Source organism: Anser anser, assembly GCF_964211835.1.
Source record: "Anser anser genome assembly, chromosome: 23".
Classification (NCBI taxonomy): Eukaryota; Metazoa; Chordata; class Aves; order Anseriformes; family Anatidae; genus Anser; species Anser anser.
Genome location: NC_139744.1, coordinates 4,246,369 through 4,261,054, shown reverse-complemented (window position 1 = coordinate 4,261,054; position 14,686 = coordinate 4,246,369). Strand labels below are relative to the sequence as shown.

The 14,686-nt window shown below is 50.9% G+C and overlaps 1 protein-coding gene across 3 annotated transcripts in view; it reads left to right on the top strand.

Annotated features, from left to right (window-relative positions):
- Positions 1 to 14,686, top strand: part of LOC310885792 (corticotropin-releasing factor receptor 1) — a 27,378-nt gene extending 12,692 nt beyond the window's left edge. Inside the window, exons 4-14 of one of the 3 annotated variants that reach the window (XM_083809566.1) lie at positions 4,295 to 4,414; positions 5,910 to 5,995; positions 7,097 to 7,203; positions 7,458 to 7,578; positions 7,931 to 8,084; positions 8,304 to 8,364; positions 9,218 to 9,290; positions 10,359 to 10,444; positions 12,217 to 12,352; positions 12,542 to 12,583; positions 14,411 to 14,686. In XM_083809566.1, the coding sequence (XP_083665692.1) occupies positions 4,295 to 4,414; positions 5,910 to 5,995; positions 7,097 to 7,203; positions 7,458 to 7,578; positions 7,931 to 8,084; positions 8,304 to 8,364; positions 9,218 to 9,290; positions 10,359 to 10,444; positions 12,217 to 12,352; positions 12,542 to 12,583; positions 14,411 to 14,551 (1,127 nt within the window). In that variant the 3' untranslated portion in view covers positions 14,552 to 14,686. Of the gene's footprint in view, positions 1 to 4,294; positions 4,415 to 5,909; positions 5,996 to 6,022; positions 6,960 to 7,096; positions 7,204 to 7,457; positions 7,579 to 7,930; positions 8,085 to 8,303; positions 8,365 to 9,217; positions 9,291 to 10,358; positions 10,445 to 12,216; positions 12,353 to 12,541; positions 12,584 to 14,410 lie in introns of those variants that run through there. The other 2 variants (XM_083809567.1, XM_083809568.1) reach the window with 2 other exon arrangements.

Genomic DNA, 14,686 nt, shown 5'->3' with positions numbered 1-14,686 from the left:
TTCATTACGAAGACCCTTTGCTATCATAACGCTTAATTAGCCTGTGTAATTATTTTTCTTTGAGGATCATGAAACTTGAATGCTTGGGAAGATTGATGGAGATTTTTCTAAGGTCTGGACTCTTACAGAAATAAATAGAAACATCCAACACCAACTAAAGCAGCACTGGATGTAGGGTGTGAGCAACAGCGGGGGTATTTTGAGACAACCACAGTGCTCCCAGACAGCCTGTGTATCCATCCTCAACTCAAAGGGAAAGCAAATAGCTCCACCACCCCACTTTCAGCCCCATATTAATGTAAATTGCCCCTCAGTGTTGTTTCCCTTGGTGCCTCCAGGTGTTCCTCATAAACATTCAGCACCTATCCCTCCTGAGCACATCAGAGCCTTTAAATAAGAGCATCCCCACCAAAGCTTTTATGTGGAGGTATTAAGATAGGGAGTGGCTCCTTTTGCTCTACCAGCATGGTAATACTGCCTGGGTGCAGATGACTTTTCACAGCGTGGGTCTGCCCTTCAGGTGCTGCCTGCAGTGAGTATGTTTTGGTTAGACATGGAAGTGAAGCCCCGATTATTAAATACAGGCCCCCAGAAGTGATGGCCAAAGCAGGGGATGTCAGCCTGCTTGAGAAGCAGTCACAGAGGCTGTCGGGGTGGACAGAGATGATTGTGGTTGAGTAAGATCTCCAGACAGGTAGAGATATGAGCTAACGCATCTCAGCTCTTACTCAGCCTCCTGGGACACCTGAGATAAATAACTGTACCACTCTCAGCATGGAGTGAGCCTATGATTCAGTTTTCTGTTGTGTCTCCTTGCCCCTTTTTCATTGTGCGGAGGGAGAGAGGCTTTGCCTCCAAGCAGCTGTAACTTGCTGGGAATTCAGCAACAAGCTGTGATGCTGCGCGGCTGCAAAGCTTTGCTGGGGTGTGAGCTGGGGCTGTGTTTATTGATGCTGCTGTATCAGCACAACTTTTGCTTTACCCCTCTTCATGCCATTCTAGTAAGGGTTTGATGGTGCAATCATGTTCCAGGCCTCCTGGCACCAGCTTGAGGGCACTGCAGCCATGCGTCTGGTGGTGCTGGCACAGGACAGGCTTGCTCTGTCCTCTAATTTTGTTCCAAATCTTCTGGTGGATCAGCTGGGACCAGGGCACTTTGCCCTGCCAGGCTTCGTACGTCTGCGTGGCTTTAGCCTGGAGCCATCTCAGGAGTTTCTGAGTTGTGGAGGCAGGCTGGGGAAGGCTCTTTTATAGAAACAGAAGGGAATCTGCTGTAGTTATCCTGATGCAGTTATGTTACAGCTGTCTCAGGGTAAGTCCCTGGACAGGCATTTTTCTTTTCATGAGAAAGGAAAAGCTTTGCTTTGTTCCAAAGCTGCAAAAGCCTGAGGGAAATAGGGTGAGAAGGGATTTGAATGACTTCCCCTGTGCCACGTTCCCTGTCTCAAAGCAGGACCTGATACATATGCTGCATTTCTGTGTAGGAGGGAGCAAAGTCTGGGGGATTTGGGTGCACATAGGAAAGTCCCTGACCTTTCTTGCTGCAAAGACCAAAACTGTGGCTGCACCGCCAACAGTACTGAGAAAGCCGGAGCAGGTGTCTGCAGAACCTGGGAGAATAATCCCTCTGCAAATAGGATGGGCCACAAAGCAGATCTGAATGCATTTAGCACTGATACATATCATTTCCATGCTAAACAGAGCTCTAAATGCTGGGAGCTGCATGCCTCTGGGGAGCAGCTGGAGCAGACGGTCGTGATGGGCGAAGGGGACATCGCAGCCCTCCCTGCACTGTTCTCTTTCACTGGTTTACTTTAACCCTTCCCCAGCAAGAGACTTTCTTCCCTATATGCTGGACATCACAACATTTCTATGATTCAGAAAGTGGGGGAAATATTATAGCTATATTATTTGTTGGTATATATTAATATATAATATATTATAAATAATTAAATATATAATATAAACTAGATTCAAAACTGTCTGGATGGACCTCCAAATGCCATTTCCAGCAGCACTGGGGCAAAGCCTGCTGTGAATCGGGTGCAGTTCCAGGAGCTTTCTGCAGCCTCACACCACTGCAACCCCAAGCCCAAATCCCACTCCACCCAGTAACCTTGATCTGTGGGACACGGAGGGGCTGAGGTCCTGGTGATGCTGCTCCACCTTGTGCTGGCTCTGTCCACCCCGCATCCCCGCCGTGGTGGGATGTGACACCCATCTGCTGTCTTTGTCACCTGGCAGGTGGTTGCCGTGCTCTAATGGGAGTGCCAAGCAGTATTAAGTCAAATGCTTTGGAGAAATACAGAGGTATTATATCCAACCTTGAGCAGAACTGTAACAGCACAGTGCCATTTTTGCCTGGTCACATCATTTCCATGAACTTATGGTTTTGGTTATTAATGGTATTGCAGTGGTTTTGCTTTACTAATTGGAAGAGTGCTGCTGCCCGCCTCTGGCTCTGCTGACTTTTAATTGCTGTGTCTTGCTGCTTGTCCCCTGTGAGCAGCCTGCATTTGTGCCTGAGCACGACCTCTGGGATGCAAGACGGGAAACTGAGGCATGGGAGACTGGAATAAAATGGGGGTTGTGCTCAGCCCCACTGGTCACAGGGAGACTTCTTGACATTATCATTGTGCAAGCCCTGTTTTCTCATGCTGGATTACTCCAAATGAGTATTTTCTACTGCAGGTATACGTGTGGCTTCCCAAGTGGCTAATGGGGGAGGGGGCGTTCACACCTTAACTTTGTCCTTAGTAGAAGCAATCACCAGTTCTTTATCTGAATGAGTATTATAAAATTTTAAATAGGGACTTCATTCCCTATGACCCCTCTATTTCTCTGTCAAGTTTGGGTCAAAACACCTAAGGAGCTCAACAGTTGCTAATAGATGCAGATGAGCACAGATGCGCACCCTACATGCGTGATTAAATGCAACTTTTTTCCTAAGAAGTACTGGCTTAGAACAGTTAACTTAAAGGTTGCTACAGCAACCATACACATTAGGAAAGCTAAAAGCAAAGGTCACTGTTAAAATTAATTTCTCCCTACAAGCTATGGAAGGCAGAAGATAGTGTTCTGCACACTCGGATGTTTCCCCAGCTCACACACTTGGAAGTTGCTTTCCCTTGCAAAGAGATTTAAACCAAACCTTCCTTTTCTTCACACTGAGAATTTGCTCTAAGAGTGTCCCAAGAAACAACAGTATCAATTTTTCAGATAAGCAATGAAAAAAATATTATGCTTCCCCACCCCAAGAACTTTCATCATAGTAATAAAGCAACTCTTTGCTTTTCTGTTCTGCTGTTTTTTTAGCCAGCTCTACCCATAGGATGTCTTGGGAAAGGCTTCCAAACAGCGACCTGCTCTGTGTCGAGTCCTGGTGGAGAGGAAACGCTTTGTTCTCACACCCAAAGAGCTGCAAACTGGGGGTAGTTTGCTTTTGGAAATGGCAATGTCTGGCTCTGTGCTGGCAGCACAAACATCTCCGTTACCCAGGAGCGGTTTGCACTGAACTCTGCCCCTTCCTGGGTCTGCTGCCTATCATCCATCTGCTGCCTGCTAGGGATCGCATTGTATTGATATCACAGCCGTTGTGCCTCCTACCTCACTTTGAGATGTAGCTAGGACATATTTAGCTACAGTACATGTTGTTCTAAATATACACAAATTATACATAAAAAAGCCTGCAATCTGGCCTACCTAATGTCTACATTAACACACTTGTGTAGCTGGGAAAAGCACACAAGTCCTGCTTGAAATCTGAAATAGCAGCAGCAGACTTGGAGCTTTCTTCTTGGGAAAGGCTGGAATAGACCAGCAGGGATGGCCAGGAAGATGTTGGAGCCAGGAGGTGTGAGAGGCTTGGAGGGGCTCTCCAGCACCAGGCTGCAGTCACCACTGGGACAGCAAAAATATGGCTGTAGCAGGGCCAGATGCCAAAGTCATGGCTGAAGAAAGGAGCAGGGCTGGAGGACCAGAGCAGGGGACCTCAGGTGGAAAGTTGGGTCAGAAAAGCAGCCTAGTACAGAACCAGGCTTAACTTGGGTGCTCAGGCAGAACCCAGGCCATAGATATGGAAAGGATGGATAAGTCAGCCCCTGGGGAGCCTAAGCACAGACAGCATTTGGCGTCTGCCTTGAAGCTTCCCTCAGAGCTGAGCTTGCAGCAACCCATCAGCTCAACTTGGACCACAGCCCCAGCTCCCTGGGCAAACCCTGAACCTTCAATGGCCTGGAGATGGTCCTCGGTGGCCTGGAGACCTCCACTAACCTTCAACCCTTCTCCCCACCAGGGCCCCAGTGCAACGCCTCTGTAGACCTGATCGGCACGTGCTGGCCCCGGAGTGCGGTGGGACAGCTGGTGGCTCGTCCTTGCCCCGAATATTTCTACGGTGTGCGGTACAACACCACAAGTAAGCTGGGCAGCGCCGGTGGGGACAGGATGGGTAAGGGGTGGGGGAGCAGAGACCCGGGGACACAAGTGACAAAACATCCCTGGGTGCAGAGCTTGTTGAGGTGCGCTGTGGTATGTGTCAACCAAAAAGGAAAGAATCCTTCATCTCAAATTTTGGAGAGGGTGGTTATATAAGGAGATGCTCCTGGGTATGCACTCGTGAAGGGGAAGAGGGCTGACGTCCCCATCTTGGAGACAGGGAGTGAAGGGGGAGCCTGTCCTGCTGTTGGAGGTGCTACACAGGTCTACAGCCCCCAGCTGAGCAAGGACACGGGGACCTTGCAACTCATCTCCCAGCACGGGTGACTGAGCTGTCACTGCCAACGACGTGCTGGGAACAGGGGATGAAGTAAAGGCACTTGGAAAGCCCCCAGAGCCATTCCTAGCACGCAGATGAGTTTCTGTCCACCCGAACGCTACTTCTGATGAAAGAAACATCTTGCTTCATGCAGAAAACATCACATTTTCTGTCCCACACCCTTTCACCACTGTGGAAGATCACATGCATACGGCTCCTGCTTGGCGGTGCCGTTCATGCAGCTGTAAGAGTCTCCTTGCATTAATTTGCACTTATGCCTGCCTAAGAGCCATCCCCATCCCCATCCCTGTCCCATCGTATCGCCCTGATGAGGCTCACGGTCTCTCCTTTTAATAGCAGAAGCCCGACATCACCCTGGTGCTGATGTTAATCAGAGGCTGCTCCGGGGCTGTCAGAGCCGTGCCTTCCTAATTAGTCTTGCCTCCTCTTGCCATCCTTGCTGGGAGGGGAAGAAAGCTCCTAACATGGGGAGAGGAGAGCAAACTTCATGCTGCCTTTGCAGCAGCACTCACTGGATGGTTGGTGATTGCTGGAACAAATGGAGGAGTTGGTTTTGTGCTGCTCCTGCTGCATCTCGGTGCTGGGAGGCATCGGGGTATCCCAGCACTGAGGAACAGTGCTGGTGCAGACCCAAAGCCCTTGAGTGGGACTGAAATGTTCCCATTAAGATATAAGCTGAATTGTCTCTGATTTCCCGGTTGCATAGGGAGCAGAAAGAGGCTCTTCCAAAAGCAATTCTGCCCAGGTCTGGAAACACTAGGATGGGCTTTCAGACCTTCCCACACCACATTTTCAGACCATGAGTGCTTTGGAAGGCTTGGGGAATCATCCCAAGGGACAGATCATCTTGAAAGCACTTCCCCAGGCCTTGCTGTTTTCTGGGAAAAAAAAAAAAGCAAAAAGCCTCCTTGCTTTCCTCTCTGTAAAGCTTTATAGAACAGTGGTAGCACCTGGGGAGTTTCATCCTGTGGTCTCAACTGAGGCAGCATCTGAGCTGGCTTCAAAGGAAAAGACACCACCGGCTTGATATCAGAGACCCCACATTAGTGATGACAACCAGGTCACATCTGTCATGTTTTGGGGTTTGTGCCCATCTCCAGGTGCTGTTACTCCTTCTGTGCACCCTCTCTTTCAGACAATGGCTACAGGGAGTGCCTCGCTAATGGGAGCTGGGCTGCACGGGTTAACTACTCCCAGTGCCAGGAGATCCTCAGTGAGGAGGTAGGAGCTTGGTGGTATCTTGTGCTCTGGACAGAAGGGTGAGGGATAGATGATGTAATATTAAAGGGCACCAGCACCCAGGTCAGGAATGGCCCAAGGGATTTGTGGGGCTGGGTGTACACCAGCAGCCAAGTGTACAAGTTTGCATGCAGCATATATGACCCTGTCCTTGGTGCGCATTTTCATTCCTTAGCAAAAATTTTACCGTTCCTGGTTCATGTTAAGCCAAGAGGATTTGCAGTGTGGGGTATCCTCGTCCTGGGATGCTTGGTGCAGATTGGCATGTCCTCCAGCCCCATTACCCTCCTCTGCTTCTCCAGCTCCTTCCCAGTACAAGAACACAGTGCAAACCTCATCCCTCCCTGCTGGCAATGTAATAAAGGAGATATTTAGGAAGCTGAGAGGGATGAAAAATGGGTACCACGAATTACAAGCCCCTGAGTAGGTCAAGGCACCCCTCAGAGCAGAGGAGAAGAGATACAGGCTGTTCATTTGCAGTTGATAAGCACCTCTGGTATTTGGGATGCTGATATCTCTTGCCAGGAATGGTTTTCTCACTCAGTTAATTGCTAATTCACAGGTTGGATGAGTGCCTAACAGCAGGAGCAATCAATTAATTTAATTATCACTCATGCCTTCCTGTGATCCCTTGCTCCCTTTGCCCACATTCAGCCCAGCCTCTCAGCTGCCCCTAGGGCTAAGGGGAATGAACTGAGACATCAGATGTCATGTTGCCAGCGAGCTCAGATGAATTACAGCAGGATTTCCCCAGATGATGGCTCAGGGATGCCCCAGTGCTGAGCAGGGTTGATATAGGAGCAGCAATCCTGAGCTGCCCCGGTGTGGGTAGGATGTGAAATGCCTGAGTCCATTGCATGGCCAAGTTTGTGCATTTCTGGTCCAAATTAGCCCCATCTGACCAACCCTGGTGCCTTCCAGCCTCTTCTCCTGCATCCTGCACCAGGTGGGTTCCAGTGGGCTTCTGAAAGAGGTCCCCAAGTCTGCAGAGCAGCTCTGGGAGGTGACGTGGTGGAGGAAGGGGGTTTGTGGGGTGCTGGGGCTTCTGCTGACCCCTTCCCTGTCTCCTTTCCCCCTCCTCAGAAAAAGAGCAAGCTTCACTACCATGTTGCCGTCATCATCAACTACCTGGGGCACTGCGTTTCCCTTGGGGCCCTCCTCGTGGCCTTCGTCCTCTTCATGCGCCTGCGGTGAGAGACCCGACCTGCTGTCCCTCTCCTGGCAGGGGCACGAGCCCACAGAGGTCACCCCATGGCCCTCGGGATGGGGATGGACCTGGAGCCCCTTTGTTTTGCCGTGTCCCCCCCATAGCCATTGCTCTCTCCTCTGGAGAGGTTGTGCCTCTTCAGCGCCACGTATGGCCCTGTTCTCCCCTGCAGCCCAAATGGGGTCAGTCTCCAGACCCCCACCATGCTCTGATGGTGCCTTCTCCCCCCGTCTGCAGGAGCATTCGGTGCCTGAGGAACATCATCCACTGGAACCTGATCACAGCCTTCATCCTACGCAATGCCACGTGGTTCGTGGTGCAGTTCACGATGAACCCGGAGGTGCACGAGAGCAATGTGGTAGGTGCAGCCCAGCCCTGGGGTATGTGGGGAGCTCAAGGATCCCAGAGACAAGGCCAAAAAAGCAGCTTGAGAGGTCAGATAGGGTTGCTTGGTGGCCGGAGGACAATGAAAGTCTATGGTAAAGCCAGGTTCAATTGCCGTGCTGGGGTCTGTGTTGCTGTGTGCCTCAGTTTCTCCACTGTAACACATCCATACTCTTGCCTTTTACTGTGGCAGCATGGAAGAAATATTCATGGTATGTTATGGGCATGGCCCAGGTGGGAGCAACAGTGCTCCATTGGGGGTGATCAGTTTGTCTCTGAAGTAGCTCTGCTCTTCACCCTGTGTCACCTCCTAACCCCCTTGGCAGGTCTGGTGCCGCCTGGTCACTGCCGCCTACAATTACTTCCACGTCACCAACTTCTTCTGGATGTTCGGCGAGGGCTGCTACCTGCACACAGCTATTGTGCTCACCTACTCCACCGACAAGCTCCGCAAGTGGATGTTCATCTGCATCGGCTGGTGTAAGTACCAGCGCTTCCCCTTCGCCCAGCGCGTGGTGCCCACCCCCATCCTCTGCTCCTGCTCTTCTTCCACCTAAATAGTTGCAAAAAGGCTTCCAGGAGCAGGAGGATGGGAGCTGTGGGCCCGTATCAGCTTGCCCTCTGCAAGAAAATCACCGTTATAGCATAGCCTGGTTGTGATATCACACCCCTGAGGCCCATCTGTGTGTTCATCCGCAGGTATTCCTTTTCCCATCATCGTCGCCTGGGCCATCGGGAAGCTGTACTACGACAACGAGAAGTGAGCCTCACTGCTCCCTGCCTCCCCTCTGCCCCAATTCCCTGCGTGTCGGTCATGCCAGGAGCTGTGCACAAAGTGGGCACGAATCCTGCCTGCAAGGGTTCATAGGAGGCAGGGTACATGGAAAGGGTGGGAGGAAAAATGATATTCTTCCATTCTTTCTTTTATCCCACCTCTAGGCTCTCTGTGACACGAGCCCTGCCTGCTGCTGCATTTTTCCCTTCAAACTGCAAATGAGATTTTTAAGGGGGCAAAAGGCTAGATTAAGACAGAGCTCCTACAAAGTGTTTGCTAAATGGAGCTGGGATTTAATCTACCAGTAGAGACATAAACTACCACCACCTGAGCCATTTTCACAGAGACTTGTTAATGGAGGACTTAACAGGAACCTGATGAGTTCATCACGGGGATGGTGGAGCTGAAAGGAGCCCGCTCAGATGAGTGGCAGCTCGCCTTGTTTTGCAGTACTGGTTTTGCCCCCTGGCTTCAGCAGCCCTGTTACACATAGGAAAAGCAGCAATTTAAAAGAACCCAACTCTCAGGACACCGATACCTGCATGAGCTCCTGCAGGGTCTGCTGGGGACAGAGCCACCCTAGTCCTGTGTGCATGTTGTGTTGTCCTTCCGTGCCCCACAATAATGAGTTCCCATAAAGACCCCATACATGGGGGTCTCAGAGAAGCTATTCTGTAGCAGCTACTCGCTGCTACAGCAGCTTAAGTCTTTGTGCCTTCACCCTATGGACAGCGACCTACAGACATAGAGTAAGGGCAAGAGTAAATCCAGGTCACTCATGCTGCAGGCTTGTCCCTAACACCTCTTGTCCCCAATACTGCCTGTCCTTGCCTTGCAGGTGCTGGTTTGGGAAGCGAGCAGGAGTTTATACTGACTACATCTACCAAGGTCCCATGATCCTAGTGCTTCTGGTAAGGGCAAAGTGACCTTGCTTGTAAATATTGGGTCCCCCCACCCAAACTGCACCTTGAGCAAATTTGGGCACCTAGCCCAAGATGAGAATCAGTGTGCATGGATCCTGATGACTTGGGATAGGCTAGGAGAGCAGTCTGGAGACCTTGCTCTAATAGGGGTGCTCCCATCAGCGAAATCCCACAGGCACCAGCAAGTCCCTGCCCGGGGCACTGTTTGAGTGCAAGTCGGTGCTTTGCCAAGCATCAGAAGCTGCCTGGGGACCTCATCCTCATTCCTTGATCTACATCAGTTTGCTGCTGGCTGAGCAGCAGTGCTTGAACCCAGGGATCTTACAACCCCCTGGTGCTTCTCCTTTCCTAGAGTGGATGAACAGGAGCAGGGCTGGCAGGTCACAAGCAAGAGTGCAAGGCGTTTGACTAGCAGGTCCAGAACCAAGCACAAAATCCTACAGCTTTTTTCCCCCTCCCTACCCAATGCTGAGAAAACCTGAGAGGCCATTAATCACTGGCACCAAGCAGCCTCCCCTCCACCTCCCTGAATAATCGAGCCTGCTTCTCATTTCCCAGCCTGTCAGGTGGCTGGGCTACCTCTAATCTGTGCCAACTGTGCTCAGCCCCCAGCTCTGCCCTCCCTGCTTTCATTAGTGGTTCAGCAGCGAGGAGAGCTGCTCCCTGCTGTGATGGCAGCCAGTCTCCCCAAATCCTTTTGTCAGCCTTACAGTCCTCCTCCCCACTTATCTTTTTCTCCCACCCTTCCCTCACCCATCTTCTGGGGTGCCCTTCTGCCCCTGCTCCCCTGAGTAAATTCCTAAATCGTATTGGAAAGACGTTTTAAAAATGGTAAATGCAGATGTCCTGCCCCTGTGCAAGGAGGGCAGCGCAGATCGTAGTGAGAAGCAGGGTCCCTGTGTACCATACCAACTGCTTCTTGCTTTTGTGGCTGCCCAGGCTTGGTTCAGGTTCAAGAGATGTTCCCAGTTCCCCTGGCACAGCCTGTTTCCTCTGCTGTGGAAACAGAAGAGAACAGGGGGAGTAGACACTAACGAGCTGCCCTCTTCCTTCCAGATCAACTTCATCTTTCTGTTCAACATCGTCCGGATTCTCATGACAAAGCTCCGAGCCTCAACCACGTCAGAGACGATCCAGTACAGGTAAGAGCATGGAGGGAGAGAAGACAACTAAGCAGAAAGCAAAACTAGAAACAGAATTGGCAGGACTGAGGGGGGACAGGAGCAGCCCCAGTAGCCATGCAGCAAGGGGATGGGAGTGTGGAGACATCTAAGAGCACCTCAGATGCTTTCTGAAGACAGATGGCCATTGCTTCTGTGGTCAGTTGAAAATCCTGGTGAAGGACAGCTGGATCTGCCTTTGGAGGGAGCAGCTGGGAGCTGACCCCTTTTGCAAAAGCATCTTCTGAGGGGACTCGATCAGCTTGTTGGGGTCAGGGCTGCAAATCCTGACGTGGAAGTGAGAATTACATTGTGGCTTGGCAGTGAAGCAAATGGTGATGAAGGAGCAATGAATTGATGCCACCTCAAAATCTGCTCATGAAGCTGCAAGGAGAAAGCAGCACACAGCAGGAAGATTTAACCATTCCCTGCTGCAGAACATGTCACAGGCAGCTTGGAGGCACGCGGTCAGAGAAGCTCTGAAGTACCTGGAAGGGGAGAAGAAACCTTGGACTTTGACCGTGCTTCTCCAGATTGTTTTCTGAGCGGAGATCAGTGAATCTCACTGAGTTCAGAGAAGTAGGTTTGGAGTCGAGGGTGGCTTTTTTCAGCTAAAAATGGAAAAAAATCACATGCTGTCACTGGAAGATGCCAGCTTTCCTTGTCGCAGAGTATTGAGCTCTGGGGTGAACAAAGTTGAAGACTATTGAAATAAGCTGGTTTGCCTCAGGAAGCAATTCTGAGAGAATTTTTTTTTCCAGCATTTTCCTGATTTTGGCAGGGAAGATTTTTCACCCTGGGGCAGAGGAACATCTCCATTTCCCAGAAACATTTTGTGGGATAGGAGAACTTGAAGAGTTTGAGTGGGTATAAACTGCGCAGTCCTGCTTAAACCAGAGCCTGGAGGGCTCCTGCTCACCTTAGATGATGCCTTTTGGTAAAAGCAGATGGATCATCCACTGCTGTGACTGTTGCCCTGGGAAAGCTACACCAGAGCAGGTCATGTCCTTTATTTTTAATCTTAAATTCCAGGGTTTTTGTTATGTTCCAGTTTGCCAGCTGAAGCCCCCTCTATCCTCAGTTATTGCCAGCTCTTCTAAGCCATCTCCCAGCTTACATTGGTGGCTGGGGCTCTGCTGTAGGTCCCAGCCCACCCAGACCCACCAGGGATGACATTTCCTGCATTAAGCTACTGTTGGAATCTGTCTGTTAACATGATTTTTAAGGAAAAAAAATGTCAGTTTGGCACTGTTCGTTCCCTAATCAAAATGAATGAGATACTGAGCCCCTACCCTTCCTGTGCTCCCTTGCATCAGCACAATCACTTTTCACAAACAGCACTTGTAATCTCATCAAGAAAAGATATCAAATTAATTAGCTGAGATAAGTTTTTCATAAACCTGTCTTGATAGGTTTGAATTATCTTACCCTCTGTAATTCCCTTTTAACCGAGCCCTAGATCATCCAGGCAGTCGTGTCACAGCAGCTGAAGGTCAGGTCTCGTTTATCCACCTGCTATCCACCACCCATTCTGGATGGAGAAACCAAAGAAGGTGCCTGCTGCCAAAAGCAGCCCAATTATTTGGAGAATACATTGGGAAACAGCCCAACTCTGCTCTCTCCTCCCCTTGGCACTGGTTGGTCCAGACCCACCCCCACCAGTCCCAGTGATGCTGGTGCTGGGAGCAAGATGGGGCCAGTCCCCGTGCCCAGGACCATGTGCTGGTGGCTCAGCTCAGTGGTTTCTCCCCCAGAAAAGCTGTCAAAGCCACACTGGTGCTGCTGCCCTTGCTGGGAATCACCTACATGCTGTTCTTCGTCAACCCGGGGGAGGATGAGATCTCCAGGATTGTCTTTATCTACTTCAACTCCTTCCTGGAGTCCTTCCAGGTAAGATCCTCAGCTTTGGCCCCATCCCAGGCCCTCACCAAGGGCTGTGGAGGAGCACAACGTGCGACTTTTGTCTCACCCCACTCCTTCTCCATCAGAAACATTGACCTCCCCAAACCTCGGCGTTGCTCCAAAGCCACTCAGCCTTGGGGTAGCTCTGCTGTGACTCTAACGTTTGTCTCCTTCCAGGGCTTCTTCGTCTCCGTCTTCTACTGCTTCCTGAACAGCGAGGTGAGCACTGGGGGTGCTGGGGGTGTTCGTGCCCATCCTTATGAGGGGATGTGGGCTCAGCCTGAGGCTCTGCCCCTGCACAGGCACCCAGGTCCCCAGCTGAAGGCATTTGCAGAGTTAGGCTGTTACCTGCAGCTACAGGCACAACCACAGGTTGTACCCAGACGGGAAACTGGTTGTTCCCTGGCTCTGTGCTTCATCCTGCCAGTGGGATCTGGCATAAAACGGGAGTTGTTTCTCATGGGAAATGGAATATGTGGTTCCAGCTCCTTCTAATTTCTTTTTTTTTTTTTTTGTGAGAATAGCCCATGAGTGCCCCTTCCAAACCAAACACAGCTGGCAGCTTCCAGGGCTTGGCAGTGTGGACAACTGTCTCCAGCCTTTAAAAAATATTCCCCCCAGGTTTCATATTCGTTGTGGCTTGTTGGGTTTAGTAGGCATGCTCAGCCTCCAAAAATGCGAAAAACTGAGAAACTTTGTTGCTTCTTTCACATGCAGCAAGAAAGGCAAGGCTCTTGGGGAGAAATCTTAGCCCAAATGGACCATATCTCAGAAAAAAATATTAGTTTCCCACTTTTTCCTCCCATTTGGAGGAGGAAAATCCACCCCTGAGAATAAATGCTCTGGGGGTGCATCCATGCAATTCGATGCATCAGAAGGGTCCGGGGCCCCCATCCCTGTGTACACACCCATGACACCTCTCAGGCCCTGACCCAAAACACAGCAGCAAGCAAAGGAGGTAAGAGCAGGGGCTGATCCTGGGGCTGATCCTTTCCTCCTCCTCTTCCTAAATGCTCTCACACCTTTGCTGGCTGTGATACAGCAGCTGAGCGGGAAGGCAACCAGCAAAGCCCCAGGGACTGGCAACATAAAAAGCATTTTAAAGCTCCAGAGATAATGCAGACCCCTCTCTGGGTTCTTTTTCAAACTTCTTTTCAGGAATACAAGGCAGCTGGCAGCATCCTGACATAACAGGCTCAGCTGTGCTAAATAACTCACTGATGCAATACAATTACAATATTAATATACAATATACACGTATATACATACATATATATATATATATATATATATACACACACAATAGTAATTGTTGATGCAGGAGGAAAAAGAACTATACCAGAGCTTGCTGGTGGATCAGGAGCATCTCGTGCCACACAGCTCATGGTCCTTCAACGATCTCCACCCCTCAGTCCCAGCTGTGCTGGCTGGGGATTTTGGTGTTTGTCTCAGCCGCTGTCGATGAAAAGGCATTTCTTCAATATTCATCTGCCATGCAAAGCACTTGGGCTGCTGTCAGCCAGAATTAATGTTGAAGAAATGCCACCAGCATGGACCAGACAAGCCATAAACCTCCCCAGCTGTCACTCGCATCCCTCCTGGCTCGTCACACCAACCATGAGGATGGCTGGTACCTCCGAACAGCTTTGGACCCCAGTTTGATGCTGGACCTGAATAGTGAGACCAGTAAAGAGGAGGGGGAATGGGATGCCTGGGTGCCAGCAGGACCAGGCTCCGTGCTCTCCTTTGCCATGGGGGGAAGACCACCTTGCTCTTTTATGGTTTAACAGAGGAAGTGGCTGAACTGCTCTTGGGATTTGACCTCCAACATAGCCCAATGTAGCTGCAGGACTCACTTCCTGCACCTAACACTTGTTAGGATGAGACATTTCTGTGCCTCAGTTTCCCCATGGGGAGAAATAGTGCAACACCCTTGATTTCCATTGCCTTTTGCAAGTGGGGGCCCAGGTAACCCCTTCACAGTGCCCATAGCTCAATGCTTGCAGGCCATATGGTTCCTAAATGTCCCCTCTGTGTCACCTCCAGGTGCGATCGGCAGTGCGGAAGCGGTGGCACCGATGGCAGGACAAGCACTCCATCCGCGCCCGCGTGGCTCGTGCCATGTCCATCCCCACCTCCCCGACCCGTGTCAGCTTCCACAGCATCAAGCAGTCCACGGCCGTCTGATGAGCCGGGAGCCAGCTGCCCAACGCGACGGCGTCCCCGTGTCCCCCCTGCGTGGGTCCCTGGGCACGGCGTGGGAGCAGGGTCCTGCCCGCAGAGGGTTCACGAACTCACTGCAGCTGTGGGAAACCCTACAGA